Source organism: Meles meles, chromosome 10 (assembly GCF_922984935.1).
Source record: "Meles meles chromosome 10, mMelMel3.1 paternal haplotype, whole genome shotgun sequence".
Taxonomy (NCBI): Eukaryota; Metazoa; Chordata; class Mammalia; order Carnivora; family Mustelidae; genus Meles; species Meles meles.
The window spans coordinates 24,661,005-24,682,157 of NC_060075.1; the positions used below are offsets into that span (position 1 = coordinate 24,661,005).

The 21,153-nt window shown below is 34.5% G+C and overlaps 1 protein-coding gene across 6 annotated transcripts in view; it reads left to right on the plus strand.

Annotated features, from left to right (window-relative positions):
* The window catches only part of ZNF800 (zinc finger protein 800), a 51,701-nt gene that overhangs the window by 9,553 nt on the left and 20,995 nt on the right, over nt 1-21,153 (plus strand). For 5 of the 6 annotated variants that reach the window (XM_046021293.1, XM_046021292.1, XM_046021296.1 and 2 more), the window contains exons 4-5: nt 6,130-6,273; nt 8,400-10,092. In XM_046021293.1, the coding sequence (XP_045877249.1) occupies nt 6,130-6,273; nt 8,400-10,092 (1,837 nt within the window). Of the gene's footprint in view, nt 1-6,129; nt 6,274-8,399; nt 10,093-11,343; nt 12,810-21,153 lie in introns of those variants that run through there. The other variant, XM_046021297.1, reaches the window with a different exon arrangement.

Consider the following 21,153-nt stretch of genomic DNA (forward strand, 5'->3'; position numbering starts at 1 on the left):
ACCCAAGCTGGAAGTTCATAAAAGGCTGGGGAATGAGTTAACTCATTTTTTTGGTCTGCCAGCCCACATGTGCAGTACTGACTGCATAATCAGTTTTGACTTGTTTTCTTTGCCTCACACTTTATAGTCTTTACTTTGGACTGTTTTTCCAGTTTTAAATGATAAATCTTTCTTGACCTCTGATATCTTTTTATTTCTGGCTGCTTCACTTATGAATTAATTTGAATAGATTTTTCTTTCTGGAATTAAGTAATACTCCTATATTGGAATAAGTAATATTATTGGATGAAGTCGTAAGTGCCTGTGGTTTAAAAATAATAAGGAAGTATAAAAGGATGTATAGAAATACAAAAATAAGTCTCTGCTCAGGCAACCAATGCTTTATGATTTATGTGTCTTCTTCTAGAGACCCTGTATACATGTACAAACATATAGCCCTCACTTTTCCCCCCAGTACTACTGGTAGCTGATTCTGCACACTGTTATGTATTTTTGCTTTATTAACAGTACATTTTGCTGTTGTTTGACTTTTGTCCATAAATAGATACCTCATTTTTTAGAAGGTTGCCTATTTTGCTCCAACCTACAGATTCTACTCTGAAATCTCTGATGGTTTAATGACTTTGAGACATGCTGTTTGCTCTGTATCCCTGGCTTCTGTACTATCTTGACCAGGTCCTGCCTTTTGCTAGAGTGATGCCTTAGCTCTGTTAGTCCTTCTAGAATCACATCTGTGACTTGGTGTCTTTAAATTTCTCTTCTTTTTATTGACACTTTTATTTTAGCTTCCTTTCTTCCTGACCTCTCTCCCCAAACTGAAACAGAATTTTAAGTAACAACAACAACGATAACAAAAAAGGTATACTTCGATGAGACATTTATTAAAATCGATTTAATTGAGCTTAATATTCTTTCTTAGTCTCTCAGTCTTCTGGTAGAGGTAAAGGAGCTATTGAATGCCCTAAGATTAGAAACAGAAAAATGGGGAGAAAAGAGAATAATTATATAGTCTGATATTCATGGGGAGAAAAGAGAAGGATAATTATTTAGTCTGATATTCAAAACTGGTCTTTCTTATGAAGTCAGTATTGTTTTTCTGAATCCTTGAAATATATAATGTTATAAAAATATATATAATATCATAGGAAAAAGATTATATAAAATACACTACTACTACTATGTGTAAGGAAGAGCATCTTTTTTGACTCTTAGGGAAGAGTGAATGAAAAATGAGAATTAGCTTTGTATGGTATTTGCTATTGTCATTATCATCTTAGGTTTGGTCATTTAACTTCTTAGAAGAGTTTTTTGTTCTGTTTTGGTTTTGTACTGTTTAAAACATTACCTGCATTTAGTGTAAGCTGTTTCTGGATGGTGATGCCTTAGTCTTGACTGCAAACAAAACTTAGGATGGAAGTGTAATTTTTAGGAGATATATGAGATAAGAGAGCTTCGTTATCATATAGGTTTTGTTTTTGGTTGTTACATAACAATTTTAGGAAATTTAAAATCAGACTAGATATTTTTTGCATGAATAAGACAGATGTAGATTTATTTGTTTGATTTGTTGTTCTTATATTCTTCAAAGAATGTCATCTGAGGCTGTGTTCTTAGAGGAGCAGACATTTATATTAGTCTGGGAATTTCTTAAGGGCACAGATCAGATCCTTCACTCTCATGTTTCCAGTAATAACATTGCAAACTCATATTTAATAAGTGTCCAAAAAATGTTTGTAAGACGAAAGTATTAACCAAGTAGGCACTAGAATCATTTTGTTGGGCTTATAAATTTATTGCAATATGTAGCGCTGTTCCATAATTAACCTAGTAATTTTTTTAGAAAGATTTTATTTATTCATTTCAAAGAGAGAACATGCACAAGCAAGGGGAGAGGCAGAGGGAAAGGGAGAAGTAGAGTTTCTGCTGAGCAGGGAGCCTGATGTGGGGCTTGATCCTAGGACCCTGAGATCATGACCTGAGCTGAAGGCAGAATCAACCATCTAAGCCACCCAGGCGCCCCTAACCTAGTAATTTTTTTTTAACCAACTCTTGCAGGTGGTAGTCTTAAGAAATCAATTTTCTTAAGTCCCCCCCGCCCACTTTAAGAACTTTTGTTAGGGGATGATCAGTTAGACATTTCCTTCATAAACTGGCCTTGGAAATCAGTTTTGACAGGAATTACAGATTTGCTTGCAGTGCATTTAAACAGTCATGCTAAAAATGATTAAGCTCATGTGTGAATCATAAAGCAAGCAGTATACCGTTTAAAAATCATTACTGCTACAACTTAAAATGGCCATTGACCAACATATCTATATATTAAGGAAAAAAATGAAAGCTTATCTTTGGCACAGAAGAGTTAGAATTAATATCTCATCATGTAAAGTGACTGCCCCTCCACCCTAATGTAAAACTGAATACTGATTCCTTTTGAAAAAAAATCTTGTAAATATTTTTCTCAGTACATACAATGTATTTGATGTTAAGGAATAGCACATAACTAAACCCTTGTTGGGGTTTGAGTAATTTTTACCAAGCATCTATTAGGAGAATCTGAAATATTCACTAATTAGTTAATTTCTAATCATCAAAAGCCTTACTCTTTGGGGGACTTTTTTTTTTTTTTTGAAAGATACTGATTAATGTAATCAGTAAACAGTGACTTCTAAGGTAGTTTTAAGATCTAGGGCAAGAAAACGTTACAGGAAAAGGAATAATTAGGAGTAAGATTGTGCATGGGTCTCTTTCAGGATCAAGGGCAGTGGAAGAATTTTATGTTGCTGTCTAGATGACCATGTCTGTTGTCTCAGGTGACAGAAAGTTTTAGTCACCTGACTAATTAACAATTAGACACAGCCAATCATCTGTGTGATGTAATCACATTAGATACAGAAGATGTAATCTTCTGTAATTGACAGAAGCACAGATGATTGGCTGTGTCTAATTGTTAGTGAGCAGAGCAGTCAAAAATGGTAGCTAATGAGACCGTTATGTCCAAAGCCATTATGACCACATGGGAAAAATATCAAAACCTTAAATGACAACTGAAACTAACTTAGAGAAAAACTTCTATTGTCTGTATTTATGAAATGGGCAACGTCTTATTTTTCTCATTTGTAAAGTGTGTAAGTGTGTAAAAAAAATCTATAGAGAAGGTTTCCTTAAACATAAAGTTTCTAGTATGTCATTTGACAAAGTTCAATCAGGCATAATCCTGAGGGGTGGGGATATAGTCGATGAGCATTAAAGGTATCTTCTCCATCCTTTTAGAGCCTCCAGTTTAATGGGACTACAAGAAAAATAATTATAAGATATTGGGATAATACAGTACAGATGCATAGGGTGCTGTAGGAATAGGGGTGAAGAATTCATAACAAAAACCAGGAATCAGAAGTTTTCCTGGGGGAAGTGACTTCTAACCTGGAATTTTGTTTATTTGTTTTAAGATTTTATTTATTAGAGAGAGAGAGTGAGCATGAGAGTGGGGAGGATAGGATGCATGACTCGATCCTGGGGCTCAATCATGGAGCTCGATTCTGAGGCTTGATTCTGGGTCTTGGACCTGGGACTCGATTCTGGGTCTTGATCCTGGGGCTCAATCCTGGGACTCCAGGGTCCAGGATCCAGGTCCAGGTCCATAACCTGAGCTGAAGGCAGTCGCTTAACCAACTGAGCCACCCAGGCGCCCCAGAGTTTGAAGGATTACTAGAAGTGAGCCAGACCGGAACAGTAGGAGAAAAAAAAAAAATAGGTGAAGTCCTGAGAAGAGAGAGAAACAATTTGGTGAACCCATGGCTCTGAAAGAAATTTGATGTACTTGTGTCAGCACAGTGGGGCTCAATCCCAGGACCCTGAGATCATGACCTGAGCTGAAGGCAGAGGCCTAACCCACTGAGCCACCCAGGCACCCCCTCTTTAATTTTTAATTAATTAATTTTTATAGTTGAGCAAACCTGGTGGACAAAGTGAGATCTCTGATTTAGGGATGCAGTCTTGTACTTTCAGCAGTAACTGTTTTTTATGTATAACCTCATACTTTCTATTTAAATCTTCAGTTGGGTTCTTAAACGTAGTTCAGCTTGTTTTTGCATTCCTCTTGCATCTTTTTTTGACTATCTTTAAAGGCAGAATTGAATCTTTAGTATGGGTCTAGCAGGTATTTCAATTTGGAATTAAATTGCGCAAAATTTTCTGTTTTCCTCTTACTGGTGCTACACTTAACTATACTTCTGTAGATAGGTTAGGTTCATCTAAAATATTTTTATCATCAGTCTACCTCTCATAGTTTGTCAGTCACTTAGGAGGTTAACTATGAATAAACAAAAGCAGTCTTTTGCAGGTATATTTTGTAATGCGAAGTGGACTAAGTGCGTGTGTGTGTTTGTGTGTATGTTTATGTATGTATGATTTTACCTTTATATTAAAAATAATACTCAGGCTGTCCTCTGAATCTTTTTAAATTTATGTTTTCTGATTTCGTGGTAATATGGTTTAGTGCAGTAAACCATTGATTGGGATTTGAGAAATGGTGGAAATGATTTCATTATATTTATTTTTTCCCAGTAGAAATCCAGATGTGTAAATAATTTAATTTTTCTGGGATTTGGGTTCATACTTTCTTTCATGATTGTCTAAGATAGGTTTGGTTTGGTTTGTTCATTTTAGAAGATGGATAGTATAGTGTGTTTACTCTTTAGTAGTCCCAGAGCTTAACAGAGTGTCAAGTACTTGTGGAATGATAGATGGACACTTTGCACCTAGATAGTTTTAAAAATTTTTTTCAAGACACGTTTAATATTGAAGTCAATATTATTAGCATCTTTTTTATTTGAGGCAATTAAAGGCTAATTAATTAGTAAAGCATGGCAGATCAATTTTGTCAATTTACCTCTGGCAAAACCTGTAGGAAATAATGGCAAATTTAAATTTAAATTTAAATTCTATTTGTGTTTTATTGCTGGTGGATGTTCTTATTTTAAAGATTGGATGCTCATTGCCATTTTTTTCCCCCTGCCTTTTGGTCTTCTGTTGTAATGCTTAGATTCCCTGTATCAGTGGCATTTCTTCAACTAATTTTAATATTGAGCATTGCCAGAGCTGAATACTTTGTTAGTTATAAATAAGACAGGTTTGGTTTTGGCTGCGTTGGAGTTTATAATCTAGTGGGGAAGACAGGCTTTAAATTAGTTTAAACTGTAAACTATCAGTATTTAATTAGTTGTACTTGGAGTGAGTTTTTTTGTTTTTTTTTTTTAAAGATTTTATTTTCTTTATTTGACAGAGAGAGAGAGAGATCACAAGTAGGCAGAGAGGCAGGCAGAGCGAGGAAGGGAAGCAGGCTCCCTGCTGAGCAGAGAGCCCGATGCGGGACTCGATCCCAGGACCCCGAGATCATGACCTGAGCCGAGGGCAGCGGCTTAACCCACTGAGCCACCCAGGTGCCCCCTTGGAGTGAGTTTTGAGGGAGAAAAGCTTTGAATAAATTTATAGTGGTAGCAGGAGGCCTAAGCAAAATTCAAATTATGGATAAGGATTCTATACTCTGACACTCAATGACCATAATCCCATGTTGGCCCAGAACCTGAAGTAATTTGAGCAGAGTTTAAAAAGAAAAGTCATATGCAGTCTTGTGACACAATTTCGGCTTTCTTTAAGGAATCGGGAAAACGTATTACAGAACTCCATGTTCACGTCTTAATGCAGAAGGGAGCAGCGTGAAACTTTGGCAAGGAGTAGGGGGTGGTGGAGGAGGGGTATGTTTAATTCTTTCCCCTTCCATATCTATTGAATCAGAATCTCTAGAGAGGGGTCATGTACATCATTATTCCCAGGTTATTGTGATGATCAGCCAGATGTTGAATCCACTGTTGGGATATCCTAAGAATTGATTGGCTGCTGAATTAGAAAAAGAATATCAGTTTTAGCTGTCACAATATCCAGTTGATGATAGAATTTTACTTAGAATTTAGTTTATAAGTTAGTTCTGAATACAAATGGTGGAAATTGGCAATGCCTGTATTTTGTTTGCAAAGAGTAATTGCACTTTGGATTGTCAACAGCGGTTGCCCACTTTAAAAATGCACATTAAATTTACCTTTTGTATTAATTTTTATTTTCTTTTTCCTTCAGGAACTAAACAACTTAAGCACATTTTATTAAAAGATGTGGACACTATTTTTGAATGTAAATTATGCCGCAGTCTCTTCAGAGGATTACCAAATTTAATTACCCATAAAAAATTCTACTGCCCACCAAGTCTCCAGATGGATGACAGTAAGTATTATTCATATATTCAGTTATGCATTTTATAGCTAAGTATTCTTATACTGCAGCTATACATTTGTGTTAAAATGGTATCAATAATTTAATGATGGGGAATAAAATTAAATACTTCATGTTCATTTTCTTAGACAAGTACCTTAATATGAGTGCTTTTGTGTTTTTCTTAAAGAGGTGAGTTTTATGAGTATACTTATTTATATCAAGATATTGGATATTGTTTTTGAATGTCTATATGAACCATATAGTTTATATTCAGGATTTTTCCAAGTTAAAATGTGAGTGCTTGAAGGGAGTATTGGTATGTTTCATTTCTATTTCTTCAACAACTTTTTACATATGACTGATAATTTACTAAGATTATTCTTAAGTAAATAAGAAGGTTAGAAATAGAGCAAAGAATGAGTAAATGCATTGATTTCTTGGGGATGGTAAGAAGAGCATTAAAAAACAATAACCTTTCTATTTTTTTCTGGGTCTTGATTTGAAGATCAGTTTTGTTTTCAGTGAAATTCATTTATAAATCAATGATTTTATCTGAAATGAGATTGTGTTATAGGCCAGCTTAAGATCTGAAGTAGCTTTATGTGATGAAGGCAGGTTGTAGGCTAATAAAGTCTTTGTGGAACTGAATGTTTGTTGGATTAAGTGTATTGCCCATGTATGATTAAGTTAGCAGTATATGTAATGATATTATTTTCTTGCTTTAAAGAACTGATATAAATTCCTTAAAATATTTTAATAAGTAATAGGTTACTTTCATTATTTCTTGTTCAGGGGTTTAACTCTTTGTGGTCTTATAAATTATAGAACTTATTTTGCCTGTTTGATACTATAGTTGAATCGTGGAGTTTGTGCACTTTTCAACTTAACTTTCTTGGAATGGGAATGAAATGAAAATTCCAAATATCAGAAGTACCACGTAATTACTAGCATGAAACTGATTAAAAGTATATTATAGGACATAGTTGAAATTTGAATTTCATCTTTGGAAATTTTTCCTAGTACTAGATCTTATTATAGTCCTAGATCTTATTATACTTGTTTTTATCATTGAAATATAAATGAAAAGGCAGTCTGTAGGGATCAGTTTCAAATCTGATATTTTAATAAATAAAGTGCTAGTAGAAAATTAGTGATATTTGTGATAGTTTTCCTTGTTTTAGTGTAGAGTTGACTTTTAGAAATATAAATAAATGGAATTTGTTGGATTATTGTGCACTTTCCTTGGCAATACTCATTCTAGAAGTACTTTGGTGAAAGTGTTATCCTTTTAGACACTACTTTATCTGTTTTAAATGGGAAGATTTCTAGAAGAGTAGTAATGAATTATTTCTTGTTTTCTAAATATCAGATTTGATGCTATATGTGTAGCTGGATTTTAGAGTTGTATGGAAACATAACCAGTATTAGATAAATCTGTTACAGGAGGAATATTTGATTGTCTATAGGGGACATAATTACTGTGCAAGTAAATAAAACTAGTTCTGTTTTTGGAATAAATCTATAGTTTTTAATCACTTGTTTGAATGGGATGGTATCCTGTTAAGCTCTGTAATAGCAAAGACTTCTGTATGTTTCATTCATTTTTATATTCTACAGATCTTTCTTTTTCATTTCCATACGATCTTTAAGGGTTCCTCTCTACAAGTAGACTAGCTTATTACGGATTAAGTTAATAGGAATGCTGTTATGTTTTCCAAAAAAATAATCATTTTTTATATAATAGTACAGTCTTCATGATGTGTTATCCATCTTGGGTTATGAGAACTTTGATTTGCCTTTGCTAGCCTGAAAATTTTAGACTGAAAATTTGAAATACTGTTTTAATTGTTTAGGACACTAATGTGCTTATGTAGTTGGTGTTAAGGGCACTTAGGAGTGGAAGTAACTCTTCAGATTGCATTTATTCCTTAACATTTGTGTACATTGATGAGATTTTAAATTAATTTTAGTTTAATTCTAGTTTTAAAATATGTAAAAGTAGATAATGCTATTCTAAAAATAAATATAAACTAGTAATAAATTTTAAGATAGAGAGTCATAATACATTTTTAAATATTAGATAGCTAGAGCAGGCAGATGATTTCAGATTAAAATGTTGTTTTTTTCCTTGACAGACCTTCCTGATGTAAATGATAAACAAAGCCAAGCCATAAACGATCTCCTAGAAGCCATATATCCAAGTGTGGACAAGCGAGAATATATTATTAAGCTAGAACCCATAGAAACTAATCAAAATGCAGTGTTTCAGTATATTTCAAGGACTGATAATCCTACTGAAGTCACAGAGTCAAGCAGTACTGCTGAACAAACTGAAGTCCAAATACAGGAAACTAGCACTGAACAGTCTAAAACAGCACCAGTTGCAGATACAGAGGTGGAAACTGTAGAGCCCCCGCCCGCTGAGATTGTTGCAGATGAAGTTGCACCTACGTCTGATGAGCAACCTCAGGAATCACAGGCTGACTTGGAAACTTCTGACAATTCTGATTTTGGTCACCAGTTGATATGCTGTCTTTGTAGAAAAGAATTCAATTCCAGACGAGGTGTTCGTCGTCACATTCGAAAAGTACACAAGAAAAAGATGGAAGAACTAAAAAAGTACATTGAAACACGAAAGAATCCGAATCAGTCCTCTAAAGGACGCAGTAAGAATGTTCTAGTTCCAATAAGTAGGAGTTGTCCAGTATGCTGTAAATCATTTGCTACAAAAGCGAATGTGAGGAGGCATTTTGATGAAGTTCATAGAGGACTAAGGAGGGATTCAATTACTCCTGATATAGCAACAAAGCCTGGGCAACCTTTGTTCCTGGATTCTGTTTCTCCTAAAAAATCTTTTAAGACTCGAAAACAAAAGTCGTCTTCAAAGGCTGAATACAATTTAACTGCATGCAAATGCCTCCTTTGCAAGAGGAAATATAGTTCACAAATAATGCTTAAAAGACATATGCAAATTGTCCACAAGATAACTCTTTCTGGAACAAACTCTAAAAGAGAGAAAGGCCCTAATAATACTGCCAGCAGTTCAGAAATAAAAGTTAAAGTTGAACCAGCAGATTCTGTAGAATCTTCACCCCCTTCCATCACCCATTCTCCACAGAATGAATTAAAGGGAACAAATCATTCAAATGAAAAAAAGAACACACCGGCAGCACAGAAAAATAAAGTTAAACAAGACTCTGAAAGCCCTAAATCAACTAGTCCGTCTGCTGCAGGTGGCCAGCAAAAAACCAGGAAACCAAAACTTTCAGCTGGCTTTGACTTTAAGCAACTTTACTGTAAACTTTGTAAACGTCAGTTTACTTCCAAACAGAACTTGACTAAACACATTGAGTTGCACACAGATGGGAATAACATTTACGTTAAATTCTACAAGTGTCCTCTTTGCACTTATGAAACTCGTCGGAAGCGTGATGTGATACGACATATAACTGTGGTTCATAAAAAGTCATCCCGCTACCTTGGGAAAATAACCGCCAGTTTAGAGATCAGAGCTATAAAGAAGCCCATTGATTTTGTTCTAAATAAAGTGGCAAAAAGAGGCCCTTCGAGGGATGAGGCAAAACATAGTGATTCAAAACATGATGGCACTTCTAACTCTCCTAGTAAAAAGTATGAAGTAGCTGACGTTGGTATTGAAGTAAAAGTCACAAAAAACTTTTCTCTTCACAGATGCAATAAATGTGGAAAGGCATTTGCCAAAAAGACTTATCTTGAACATCATAAGAAAACTCATAAGGCAAATGCTTCCAATTCACCTGAAGGAAACAAAACCAAAGGCCGAAGTACAAGATCTAAGGCTCTTGTCTGGTGAGGAACAGTTACAGAGTTTTGCTTTTTTCCCCCATCGAACTAAAAAAATCATTTGACCATAATTTATAGCTGGTTCCATTTTAACACATGTTTGCTTCCATATATCTTATGGCAATGGGAACTGCAAGAGTAATGTGCATATTGCATTTACCTCTTCAGTGACCTTTATTCCAGTGGCTTGGGAACAAAAGTTAACTTCAGAACTTATCTTCCACAGGACAATGCAATATAGTGGTAGGTAGATGGCACAGGGTCAGTGCTTTCCTCTCAATGTTGTAAAATACATACATTTATATTGGCTTATGTTTACAATAGAAGTCTTCTGTTTAACTAACTTTGCACAGGTTTAATTTGATTTAGTGACCTAGTCTACTAATTAATACATTGTAGGAAAAGTTAAATATATTAGAATGAATTTGTGAAGGCGATAATTATAGGAAAAAAGTCTTTTGAGGCACTGTAATTATTGTAAAAATTAATCTGTGATGGCTAAATAAAGTGCTGCACTCAGAAAAAAAAAATCCCCAAATTGAATTTAGAACAATTAGCATTTATTATTTACATTTAACCTAGTGCTTCCAGTCAAAGGGGGAAACTTGATAGACAAAAGTTTGGATTTTTTTTTTCCTTTTCTTTGGAAGTATGTGTTAGTTACTGTTTTTAGTTTTGATCTGTGGAAAAAGTGATTATATAGGTTCCAAATCTTAACTTTTCCCTTTTTGTTTTAAATAGACTTTTTGTGATCATTTCAACATAGTTATTATTATCAAACAGAGGTTTTTTTGTTTTGGTTTGGTTTGGTTTGGTTTGGTTTTTTGTGGTTGTGCGTTTTAAGAAAAGGAGAATCCCTATTGGGAAGAGAGAAAAAAATTTTAATTTTTTAGAAGGTATTGAAATAAAAGTAGATTTTTAAAATGCAATATAAAATAAGGAGTAGACTCCCTATACTTGTTTTTGCAAGTCTTTCTATATTTTTAAAAGTTTACCTTCAGTACCTGTTCCCTGTATTAAGGCATTTAATATATTTAATTAGTATTAAGTTAGTTTTGAATTCAGGTTTTAAAGCAGTATACTTAGTTTGAGAGCTGAGTAGGTTAAATGTTGTGGTTTGAGTATCACACATTTTTTTATTTGTGTGGAAACTTGAGATGAAACCATCCTTTAGAAGTCATTTACTATTGTATAATTTTAAAAACAAGGTTTTATTGGTAAACTCAAAAGTGTTCATTTATTCCCATTTCTCCTCAGATAACTTCAAGTGATGTACGAAAAGGTTTGAAGTTCATTTTTGTGGAAAGACTTTAAATTGGTGTTAGAACCACTAAACGTCTTCAAATGGTACTATGAGAAAAAAAGGAAAAACAAATTCATAAATATTCAACTGTAACTGCTGTTTTCTGACTAAAATAATAACCATCTAACCACTCGTTTCTAAGGCACTGCCTCTCCCAGCACTTCCAAGTAGCTGTGACATTACATATTGTCATCACAGTCCATCAGCTAACCACCCTTGACCTTGTGAATTTGGTCTACAGTTTCTACAAAAACGTTGCAAAGTTTGTTTTCCAAACAATTTGTTGATTAAAGTGATCAACCACTTGAAGATTATATATCACCACTGGTGATTTTTAATTGACAAAAAGACTATATCTTAGTGATTTTAGTTTTGTTTCACTTTATGTGGCAAAATTTTATCTGGATTGTACAGATATATTTCCTAGTGAGTGTATGTTAGGACCAAAAGAGAAATTAGTATCAACAAATTATAAATATTTAGCCTACTAAATATTTGTAATAATTCTACATTCATTTATTTTTAAATTGTTCTCTAGCACTTAAATGTTTGAATGTTTCATTCTAAAATATATAATACAGGAAAGTTCTAGTTCATTTTCATCCATGGATCATACATTTTTTATTTGTAAACATCTGAGGTTTTTATGAAAATTAAACATTCCCCCTTTTTCTTTACATTTTATACAAAGCACTTTAATAATAGATGCAACTTAATTTTTCAGTTTTTTTTTTTTAAAGACCACACATTTACTAATGTTAATATGAAGGTAGTAAATAGCTTACTGATATTTTATGGATGCAGACAATCCATGCACAACCACTTCTTATGATATTAGTTTATTTCTTTAAATATTGCTAAAAAGATGGGAGTATAAACCCTGAATTTTCTCCCAAGTAAAATCTTAAATGACTACTTTAGATGATATTTGATTCCTACTGTAAAATTTGAAAAATAATGAATTCTTGTCCATTTTTGTAATCAAGATTTTAGGAAAAACAAGTACATCTATCTTTATGAAATATTGGGCAGGTTTTTGTGTATCAATATTTTGTAATTTTTAGGAAATATTTTATTTTTTAGTAATTTTTGTCAGATTATAATTTTAAAAGGTACAACAGAGAATATACCATGTTTTTATATAGGTTCACACCTGTACTTAGGAGGGACCCTGTCCATCTATATACTTTTTGTATAAAATTTTAAAATGTTGAAGATCCACAAGGTCATAATAAAATGCTTCTATAGCTAGAAAAACATTTACCCTTCCCAGTGCTTTGCACTAAAATATACTGTGAAAGGAAACTAGAAAGACTGTAACTGTTGCTGGAAATGTTCTATATTGAATGTACATGCTCTTGTTGGAAAAATGTACTATATGTGATGGAAATAAACCAGACTCAAAGTTATTTCAGCTAAATGTGCTTCAACAAAGGTGCATTGGTTGAACCTTAAATGTTTTATCAAATTTGAGTTTATTCAGTGACTATGAGCAGCTACACTTGAATTATACCCTGATAGTTTTATTTTTAAGAATTAGAGTGATAATTTCTCTTTAATTTAAAAACAGAATGACTTTTCCACGTATGGAAAACTTGTACTTACAGATCTAACTTTAATGATTAATAGCATAATATATTTAGGGAACTAAATGTGTAGGTGGTATTTCATTTATAAACCATCTTCATTAGTTGCACATTATTAAATCTGTATGTTTGACTTTTGCAAGGTGTTATCTTTTATGCATTCTTACACACGACATATTCCAAAGATATTTTCCAGACTTAAGTACTTACAACCAGTGAAAAGATACGAGTATTCCTAAAAAGCTGGAGTGGCTCTTTGCTGTAGCCTCTCATCTGCGTATCAGACTCTTGCTCTCAATTTTACTTTTTAAATACTGTGGGGAAGAAAGAAAAAATAGCTTGATGTGGGTGGAGGGGAGCCCAATTGCTGGAATTCCTTACTGCAGCTCACCTATTTCATAATACTATTCACAGTTTGTCTCCTCTGTCATAACTCTAGGGCCACAGAGTAGGAATTTAGAAGGAGGAATTGAGGATTCCAAGGACTGTCAAAAGGCTTCATAGGAGTCATAGAAGAAAAAATAGCACTATGTCAGGAGGTGTGTGCCTAAATTAGAATTGCCTAGAGAGAGTAGGAATATTTTATTACAGTAGACAAATTAGTGGCTTATGGCTTATAAGGCATTAGAGGCTAAATCAGGACAAGTTTAAAAAGGTAGAATGATCAGGTAAGAAGTTATAGAAATTCTTTGTTCTTCCTATTTCTTTCTGGTCTTCATCCTTTTTGGTTTTATTTTGACTCGTGAGCTCTGTCTTCTCAGAGGGCTCAGGCCTGAGGCTCTTAAGGAGAACAGTCTTAGGAAATTTGTGCCAGAAGCTTTTCTGCATACAGACTATATGAGCAAATGTTTATAGCACTTTTTATTGTGGGGACAAGTAGTTAAGGAGGTAAAAAGCCATCAAAAACTGCTTATTTTATATTAAAACCTTCTGGCTATAAATTATATCTACTTTTGCTGTTATTTGATCAGTTAAGAGTTTTCCTACAGAATTCAACCCCTCCTATTTCCTGAGATACCTTCCACATCTAAGTGCAGTGGAAGAAGAGAAACAATAAAAAGAATGGCTTGTATTTCAACTTCTTAAGTTTGGATAGTGCAAGTGAGAGCTGGAGGAGGTATGGCTGACACTGGGCAGGTGTTCATTAGATCATACAGCTAGACTTTGAATGCATAATAATTATTTTTTGTTGTTGTTTTGCTCATGTCTCTCTCCCCCCCTCCTTCTTCCCTACTTCAGGAAGAAAACCTTCTTCTTGAAGAATACGTGTATTTTTGCAGAATATATATGTTATACATCCTTTATTTTTGGCTTACTTAATGTAGATACGAGCTAAGTTTTTGGTTGACAGATTGCTTATATTATTGAAAAGTATCTTTTTTTAGGAATATGGAATATTGCTTTATGATCTATAGACTGTTCTACTCAGTTAAGGAGCCTATGGATTCAGTAGCAGAGAATTATGTGGTTTTGCTATGGTTTTAGACTGTGGGTATGGATGGAGGTTTCTCAGTAGGTGTTTTGGCAAGAAGGTATGGAGATAGAGAGGCATGAGTGTGTATCATTTCCTGTTGTGAAGGTGCAAAAGATCTTTTCAAATAGCATGACCACTGGAAAAAAATGTTTATTAAACTTTAGATTTCCAAGAAATACTCCAGATCCTTACTTAGGAGTTTTAGAAGCTACATTTTTAATGGAATCAGGTTACCAGGATTATGATTTAGCTGTGGATCTCTTGGTTGATCAGAAACCAAGCTCTAAGATGTGCAGTATGATGTTGGCTGTTCTGCTAGACAAAATCCCTCTGTACCCTGTGCTATATTTTTCTTTCCTTTCTGACTTTAAAAGCTAACAGAAACCTCGGGATTGGAAAGGAGTAAGGATCAGCAATCTTAAAATGGCTATTACTTGTTTGGTTTCTAAGGCATTAGACACATAATGGAATCCTGAATAAAACATGTTTCACTTAAACTCACCTGCAGTTATTTTGGCTTTTCTAACTTTGAAACTCATTCCTTCTCTCTCTTAGAATTTGTTTCTATACCATTTTACTCTGAGTTCTCTTGAATTTCTGGCTCTTTCCTTTTTTCTCTTCTGGTTTATTAACAGAGATCCTTAGTACCGAGATAGCCAAAATGTTTTTTAAGAAGGTAAGAGTGTAGAAAGTCATCTTATTTCTTCCTGAATCTTCATGATTCTAAATTCTGTTGGTTGGGTTTATTATTTCTTTTTGAACTGCTGGTTCTGCATGTATTCTCTATCACCACACCACAAGCAGAGGGGAACTTGATGACGACCATAGTTGTGTCTGGTTGGGAAAATGCCCACAGTTGGAGGTTTTGGTGTTTGTGTCCATTCAGCAAGAGTTAATTTGCTTGATTGTATGTTTTTGAAGTCAGGGACTGTGTCTTGGTAATTTTGTTTAGTGCCTAGCACATTTTCATGTAATCCCAGGCACTCTAAATAAAAACTTGATATTAAAGTAAGTGATAGTCTTTTCCATCTTAAAATTGTGCTGCCATTTACTGTGAGACTTTGGGTCTTCGTTTCATAAACTTTTATTACCTCCATGTTGACTTTACTTATTTTAGAAAATGCTACCAGTACTAAAATGAGTATTTGTAATAATAAACAGAACTGTTAGTAGTAGATAGTGATAATGAACATTCATGGAGTGCTTACTGGATGCTGAGCACTCTACTAATCCTTTCCATCCAAAATGCCCCTCATCTACCAAGAAGATCCACCAGTAAAACCACCAGTAAGAACTGTTACTTCATTATCTCCATTTTATAGGATAGGAAGTTGAAGCTTAGAGTTCAGTGATTTACTTAGATTCACATAGCTAGTAAATTACAGAATTGAGACTTGACACTAGATCTGAGTACGAAGCATGTGCTCTTAATCTGTGCATGTTACATTTCTTTGCACATTGTACCATTTGCAAAGCACATTTGCTACATTACCTTATTGGCAGTTTAGTGTAATGATCTGGAGCTAGATTGGTTGGTGAAATTTATGGATCCACACGTTATTTCCTGTGTGACTTTGTACAAGTTACTTAAAACATTCTCTGCCCTAGTTATCTCACCAATGAAATGGGGATAATAGTTCTGAGGATAAAATGAAAAATACATGTAAAATATTTAGAATAGTGTTTGGCATGTTACAATAAATGTTAGATAGTTACTGTAAGTGATTTTCATGGCATTTTAAAATGTAATTTTTTTATTACCATTCTAAGTTTAGATCGAAAGGGTGCTTTAGAATAGAGAACTTTATTGCTGCATGCCAGATTTTAACTGCTGCTGCGTATTTAATTGGGACAATGAAGACACTTAACTGTATTACTATTTGCTGTCAATTTTCTGATCAGATATTACTTGTTTACCATTCTTACTCAGATTTTTCAGTTGTCTTGAAAAAGATAGCAGGTGGCTGTAAGCACATTCATTTTAAGTTAGGCTTTATTTTTATGTTACTCCCTAGAATAACCCCTCTGTCTTAAAATTCTCATTAGTATCCGCCCTATCACAAATATTTTATTTTTGGTCATGTGCAGAATATTGACATGGAACAAATTTTAACTGAGTAACACAGCTGAAATGTTTCTAGAAAACAAAAATATATGTGCAGTACTATTTGAAAGAAAGCTTCAATTATGGAGCTAGTGGATTCTTCATGAAAGCACGATTTGGGCCAGGTCAGGAATTTCGTTGGTAAATGTGTCATGAAGAGATAAGAAGAAATGGTACTTTTTCAAGAGTCTTGCCACTGGTGGTCATTAGTGGCAGTACTTAAAATTTCAACTAAGGCCCAAGTACTGTTAGATTATCTGCTGAGAGGGTTTACCCACACACCTGCTTGTTCTCGATTTTGCTTTTTTAAGAATAAGATAATAAAAATTTTAGTATTTAGGGACTCATATAATTAGCAACATCAGAGAACCTTTGTCCATAAGTTTGGATGAACCTTCATACTCTGAACTTCAGATCAAGTCCTGGGGTTCCAACACCTGTGTTGTGTGGCTTTTTAGTGGTTTTGATACTCAAATACTTGTGTCAGGTTCCGGGAGCATATTCCTGTCACACAAACACTTATAATGTTTAAGGAATAGAATGATATGCTTGAAAAAATAGCCAAACCAAAATCAACAACAACAACAAAAACCCTCACCCTGAATGCTTGAGCAATAATAACTTGCACCCTATCTATGTGTCCTGCTTTATATAATATATCTAGGTGTCCCTGCTTTATATGCTCTCATAACACTTTCAGTAGGAGAGTGTGTAATGATGTTATATCGAGAGGAAAAGTTACTACACCAGAATGAACCCCAAGTGCATGGAACTGTTATTACAACTCAGGTTTTGAATATTGGTTTTTAATCTCTTCTATCTGTGGGATTAGCTCTGAGAAATGGAACTGTGGCTTTATAGTCAGCTTTTCTTTCTAAGCTGTGCAAAAGTATTTTTTAAAGAAGCTGAGATTCTTGCATAGATTGGTGCTTTGGTAGGTCTGAACCCCAAAATATCTATTAGTTGTGACTGGTAGCTTTTATTTTGGAGAGAAAGGAAAAGAAAGGAATACTTTTCTAAGAAAAAAATAGTGAAGACTAGGAAAATACTGTGTGCGCAAATGTGATTGAACTATATGAAAAAAATTATACTTTTAGGGAAAGGATTTTTATGTAGTTTTCTTGAATTTTTGACATATAAGTTGTTAGGGGTGTTTTGTACAAGCTTCTCTAGGAGCGTGGCTTTGTCATTTTCAAGCCTTTTGATCATTAGATATTTTTGGGATTCCTTGGAATTCAGTGTGTTGGGCATTTGTAGATGGTTGAGACTTTTCTGAGCTTCATTTTCTGAATGGACAGGCTTTGAGGTGTTAAGATAGGCTAATGGGACTATCATAAACATAGGCAAGAACACAGTTTATGAGTAATTTTCAGTATGTCCTCAAGTTAAACTTTTTTCAAAACATTTTCATGGCTTTCCAATTTGTCCTCTCTTTGCTTGGCCATCTTGAATAGTCAGCTATTCTTTTCTTATAATCCAAGAGAACAAAATAACTTATTTACCATAAAATTCAGACTCAAACAGATTATTGCCTGCACAAGGAGAAGAGATGGTTTTGTTTCCTATAACTTCCCTGAATCTCTTCTTAATCTCTAAGTGCACAATTGTAATGATAGGAATTGTTAAATCTTAAGGTTGAAGATGCTTCTTTGAAGGCCCCCCTTTTTTTCCTAAAACAGCTAACTAGAGCTAAGTAACAGTGTCTTCAAATCCCAGATGCTACAAAATGGAAATAAGACCCATAATGCTTGTATTACTACCCATCACCCAGTTTGCCTTGTCATCTAACTGCAGGTGCGTGAGTGCATGTGCGCTCATATATAAAAATATTATGCCACATTTTTTTTTTTTTTTTGGTTGCGAGCAAGACAGAGTTTTACTTGGTCTGTAGCTAGTGATGAGAAGTTTATTAGATAGCTTTATGTGGGAAAGAAGGGAGATTGTAATGGCCAGATGTTATATACAAACTGGCTTCACTGTATAGCTTTCAACTAGGTCTTAATAGAAACTAGAAAAAAAATCAGTGCAACTCTAGTGACTGGGTGCGGTCCTCTTAGGAGCAGAAGTATTACTTCTCTGCTGCTATTAGTCCTTTGCAAGATTCTGCTTTTACTTTTTATTTTTAAACTAATTACCTCATTCTGTATCTTGTCAATGTGGTTGTAACTCCCTCATTACTTCTGCTGCCTGCCTTTTCTGTCTTTCAGCTAGTTTTCCCTCTGTATAGCTTGTGTTCAGACTCCTGTAAGAGAAGATCTGATTGGTTGTGTTAAGTACATTTCTTGTTGGGCAGATGTTCAATGCCAGGCCTCTATAGGTTGCTGGCTGTAAGTCGCTCTTCACAGATTGGCTGCTCTTGGGATATGCGCTCTCTGTGCCTCCTGTCATTGGTGATCTTGGTGGCATGTCAGTGACATAAAACATGTCCCTGGACTCAATAAAAGGCATCTGGATAGGAATCTTTTAGAGAAAGGATCTGGATAGTCCTAGAATGGTCATCATCTTTCCAGTACACATGATTTTCTTCCATTTTAATGGTGATATAATTAGGATAAAGGGTTAGTGCACTTACCATGATGAGTCCTGTGTAATATATAGAATTGAATATATTACACATCTGAAACTAACAGAACACTGTATGTTAATTTTACTACAAGTAAGAAAAAAAGTCAGAGTTTGTAGGTACCAGATTCATGGTGTGAATCTGTTTTGCTCTGGGGGAAAAAAAATACCCACCCCAAACCCAAAAAGATGATAAAATTAAAGGTAACTTGGGGGTTTAACTCTTCTGACGTACAGCACCAGTCCTGGGAAAATGTGGGAAAGTTTTCTGGTCAGCATCTGCAGTTGATTTTCTGAACTGACTCGTGGTGTTTCCATCTTTGGCTTTGCAGATTCATAGCCTGAAGTTTTCACTCAGAAAGAACCATTCCATCTCCTGTAACAGCATATTAGGTCATTCTGTCAATTGGAGCTGCTTACCAGACACCTCCAGTTATGCTGTAGTGTTTGAGCTGGTGATTGAGTGAATCTTTAATGCATTGCTTCTGCTTTTCTACTTGTATTTTCCATATTTGGGTTCACTTTGCAAGAGCTGCTTTATATCCTTTCATACATTCCTTCAGTGACACATACTGTTGAGTGTCCATCATGTGCCTGACACTATTCCATTCTTTTGGGGAAATGGAATCATTCAGTGATTAAAGCATGGATTTTTAAGAAACATGCAAACCTGAGTTCAAGTCTGGCTCCTTAACTTACTAGTTATTTACTCTTTCTAAGCTTTAGTTTTCTGGTATGTAAAATGATTTATTAGAGACTACCTTATAGGTAGGTTTTTTGGTGGGAATTTATACAAATTTAGTTTTATATTATATGCCTGGCTCAAGTAAGAGCTCAGTAAATGTGCATTATTACTGTTGTAGTAATCACTAAAATTGTTATCAATTTGCTGCTGAAATACTTTCTCGCACTTAGTTTCTGGTTATCTTGCTTTGCCATTTGCAGTTCGTTGCCTTTTTGTTGTCATTAATCCAACCGTTTAATGAAAAGTCAGATGTAACATCTGTGATAAAGCCAAGATACACAGCAGTTTATTAAGTTAGAATGTATTATTTTATGGGTCTTTAATCTGCTGCCATTTCTGATAGCACCTTTTGCTGATTGTTGAATTTGTTGAACTTTTCATATAATTTTGCTTTGTGGTTAATGTCTTACAGAAGCATGTATAGTTTCAGTAGCAAAACTCAAAGTAGCTTTTGGTTTTATTCTTTTGTTGTAAGCATTCGCTGTGAGTAACATGAATATACTCTGAGTTTATAAGCAAGAAGTATGTCTTCTCTCTGTATCACCAGTACCTCACAGTGCACCTGGCATAAAGCAGGTGCTAAGAGAACGTTGAAGGAGGGAAAAGGGGGAGGCAGGAACATGACATCAGTTATCTTCTGGTTTATCATTAGTCCACAATATAGCTTTCATTTTAAACTTTTCTTACCTTTACCTCATCTTTTGATCTATATAGTTTCTCTACCTGTGAGTTCCTCTTTGTTTCTGTTACTGATGGCCTCTGTTTTCCTTCTTTGTGTGAGCCTCTTAGCTTCTGCCATTGCTGCTCAGTAATGGTCACAGATGAAAACTCATGAGAGTGTTGTATTGACTGTATACACTGTAAGTAATCCATAATCAATTGCACACTCTATGAGTGTACATTTAGTGATTTTTTAGATAATTCCTTTAAAGGTTCACTTTTGTTTAATTCTTGCCTATTGAATTCTTTGAAGTGCAGCTCACATTTCCCTTCTACCCCACTCCCCGATCCAAACAAAAAGCAGGCAACTAATTTTTGATTGCTTCTTCTGTCCTTTGTGTAATCTTCGGAATTGGAATTGATCAGTTATTTCATTTATCTGTATCTCACGTTGCCTACTTTAAAACTTTTGCACCATCCTTAGAGCCCCCAAGTGTGTTTTTGCTTCCTTAGTAAGAAGTGCCTTAGCCTGTATCATGGCAAAAGATAGAGGACATTTCTTTATGTTCCCCTTCCGCATCACAATTATTTTTTGTCTTCTCTTACTGCTTTGGTTCTTTGCAGAAAGAAGTG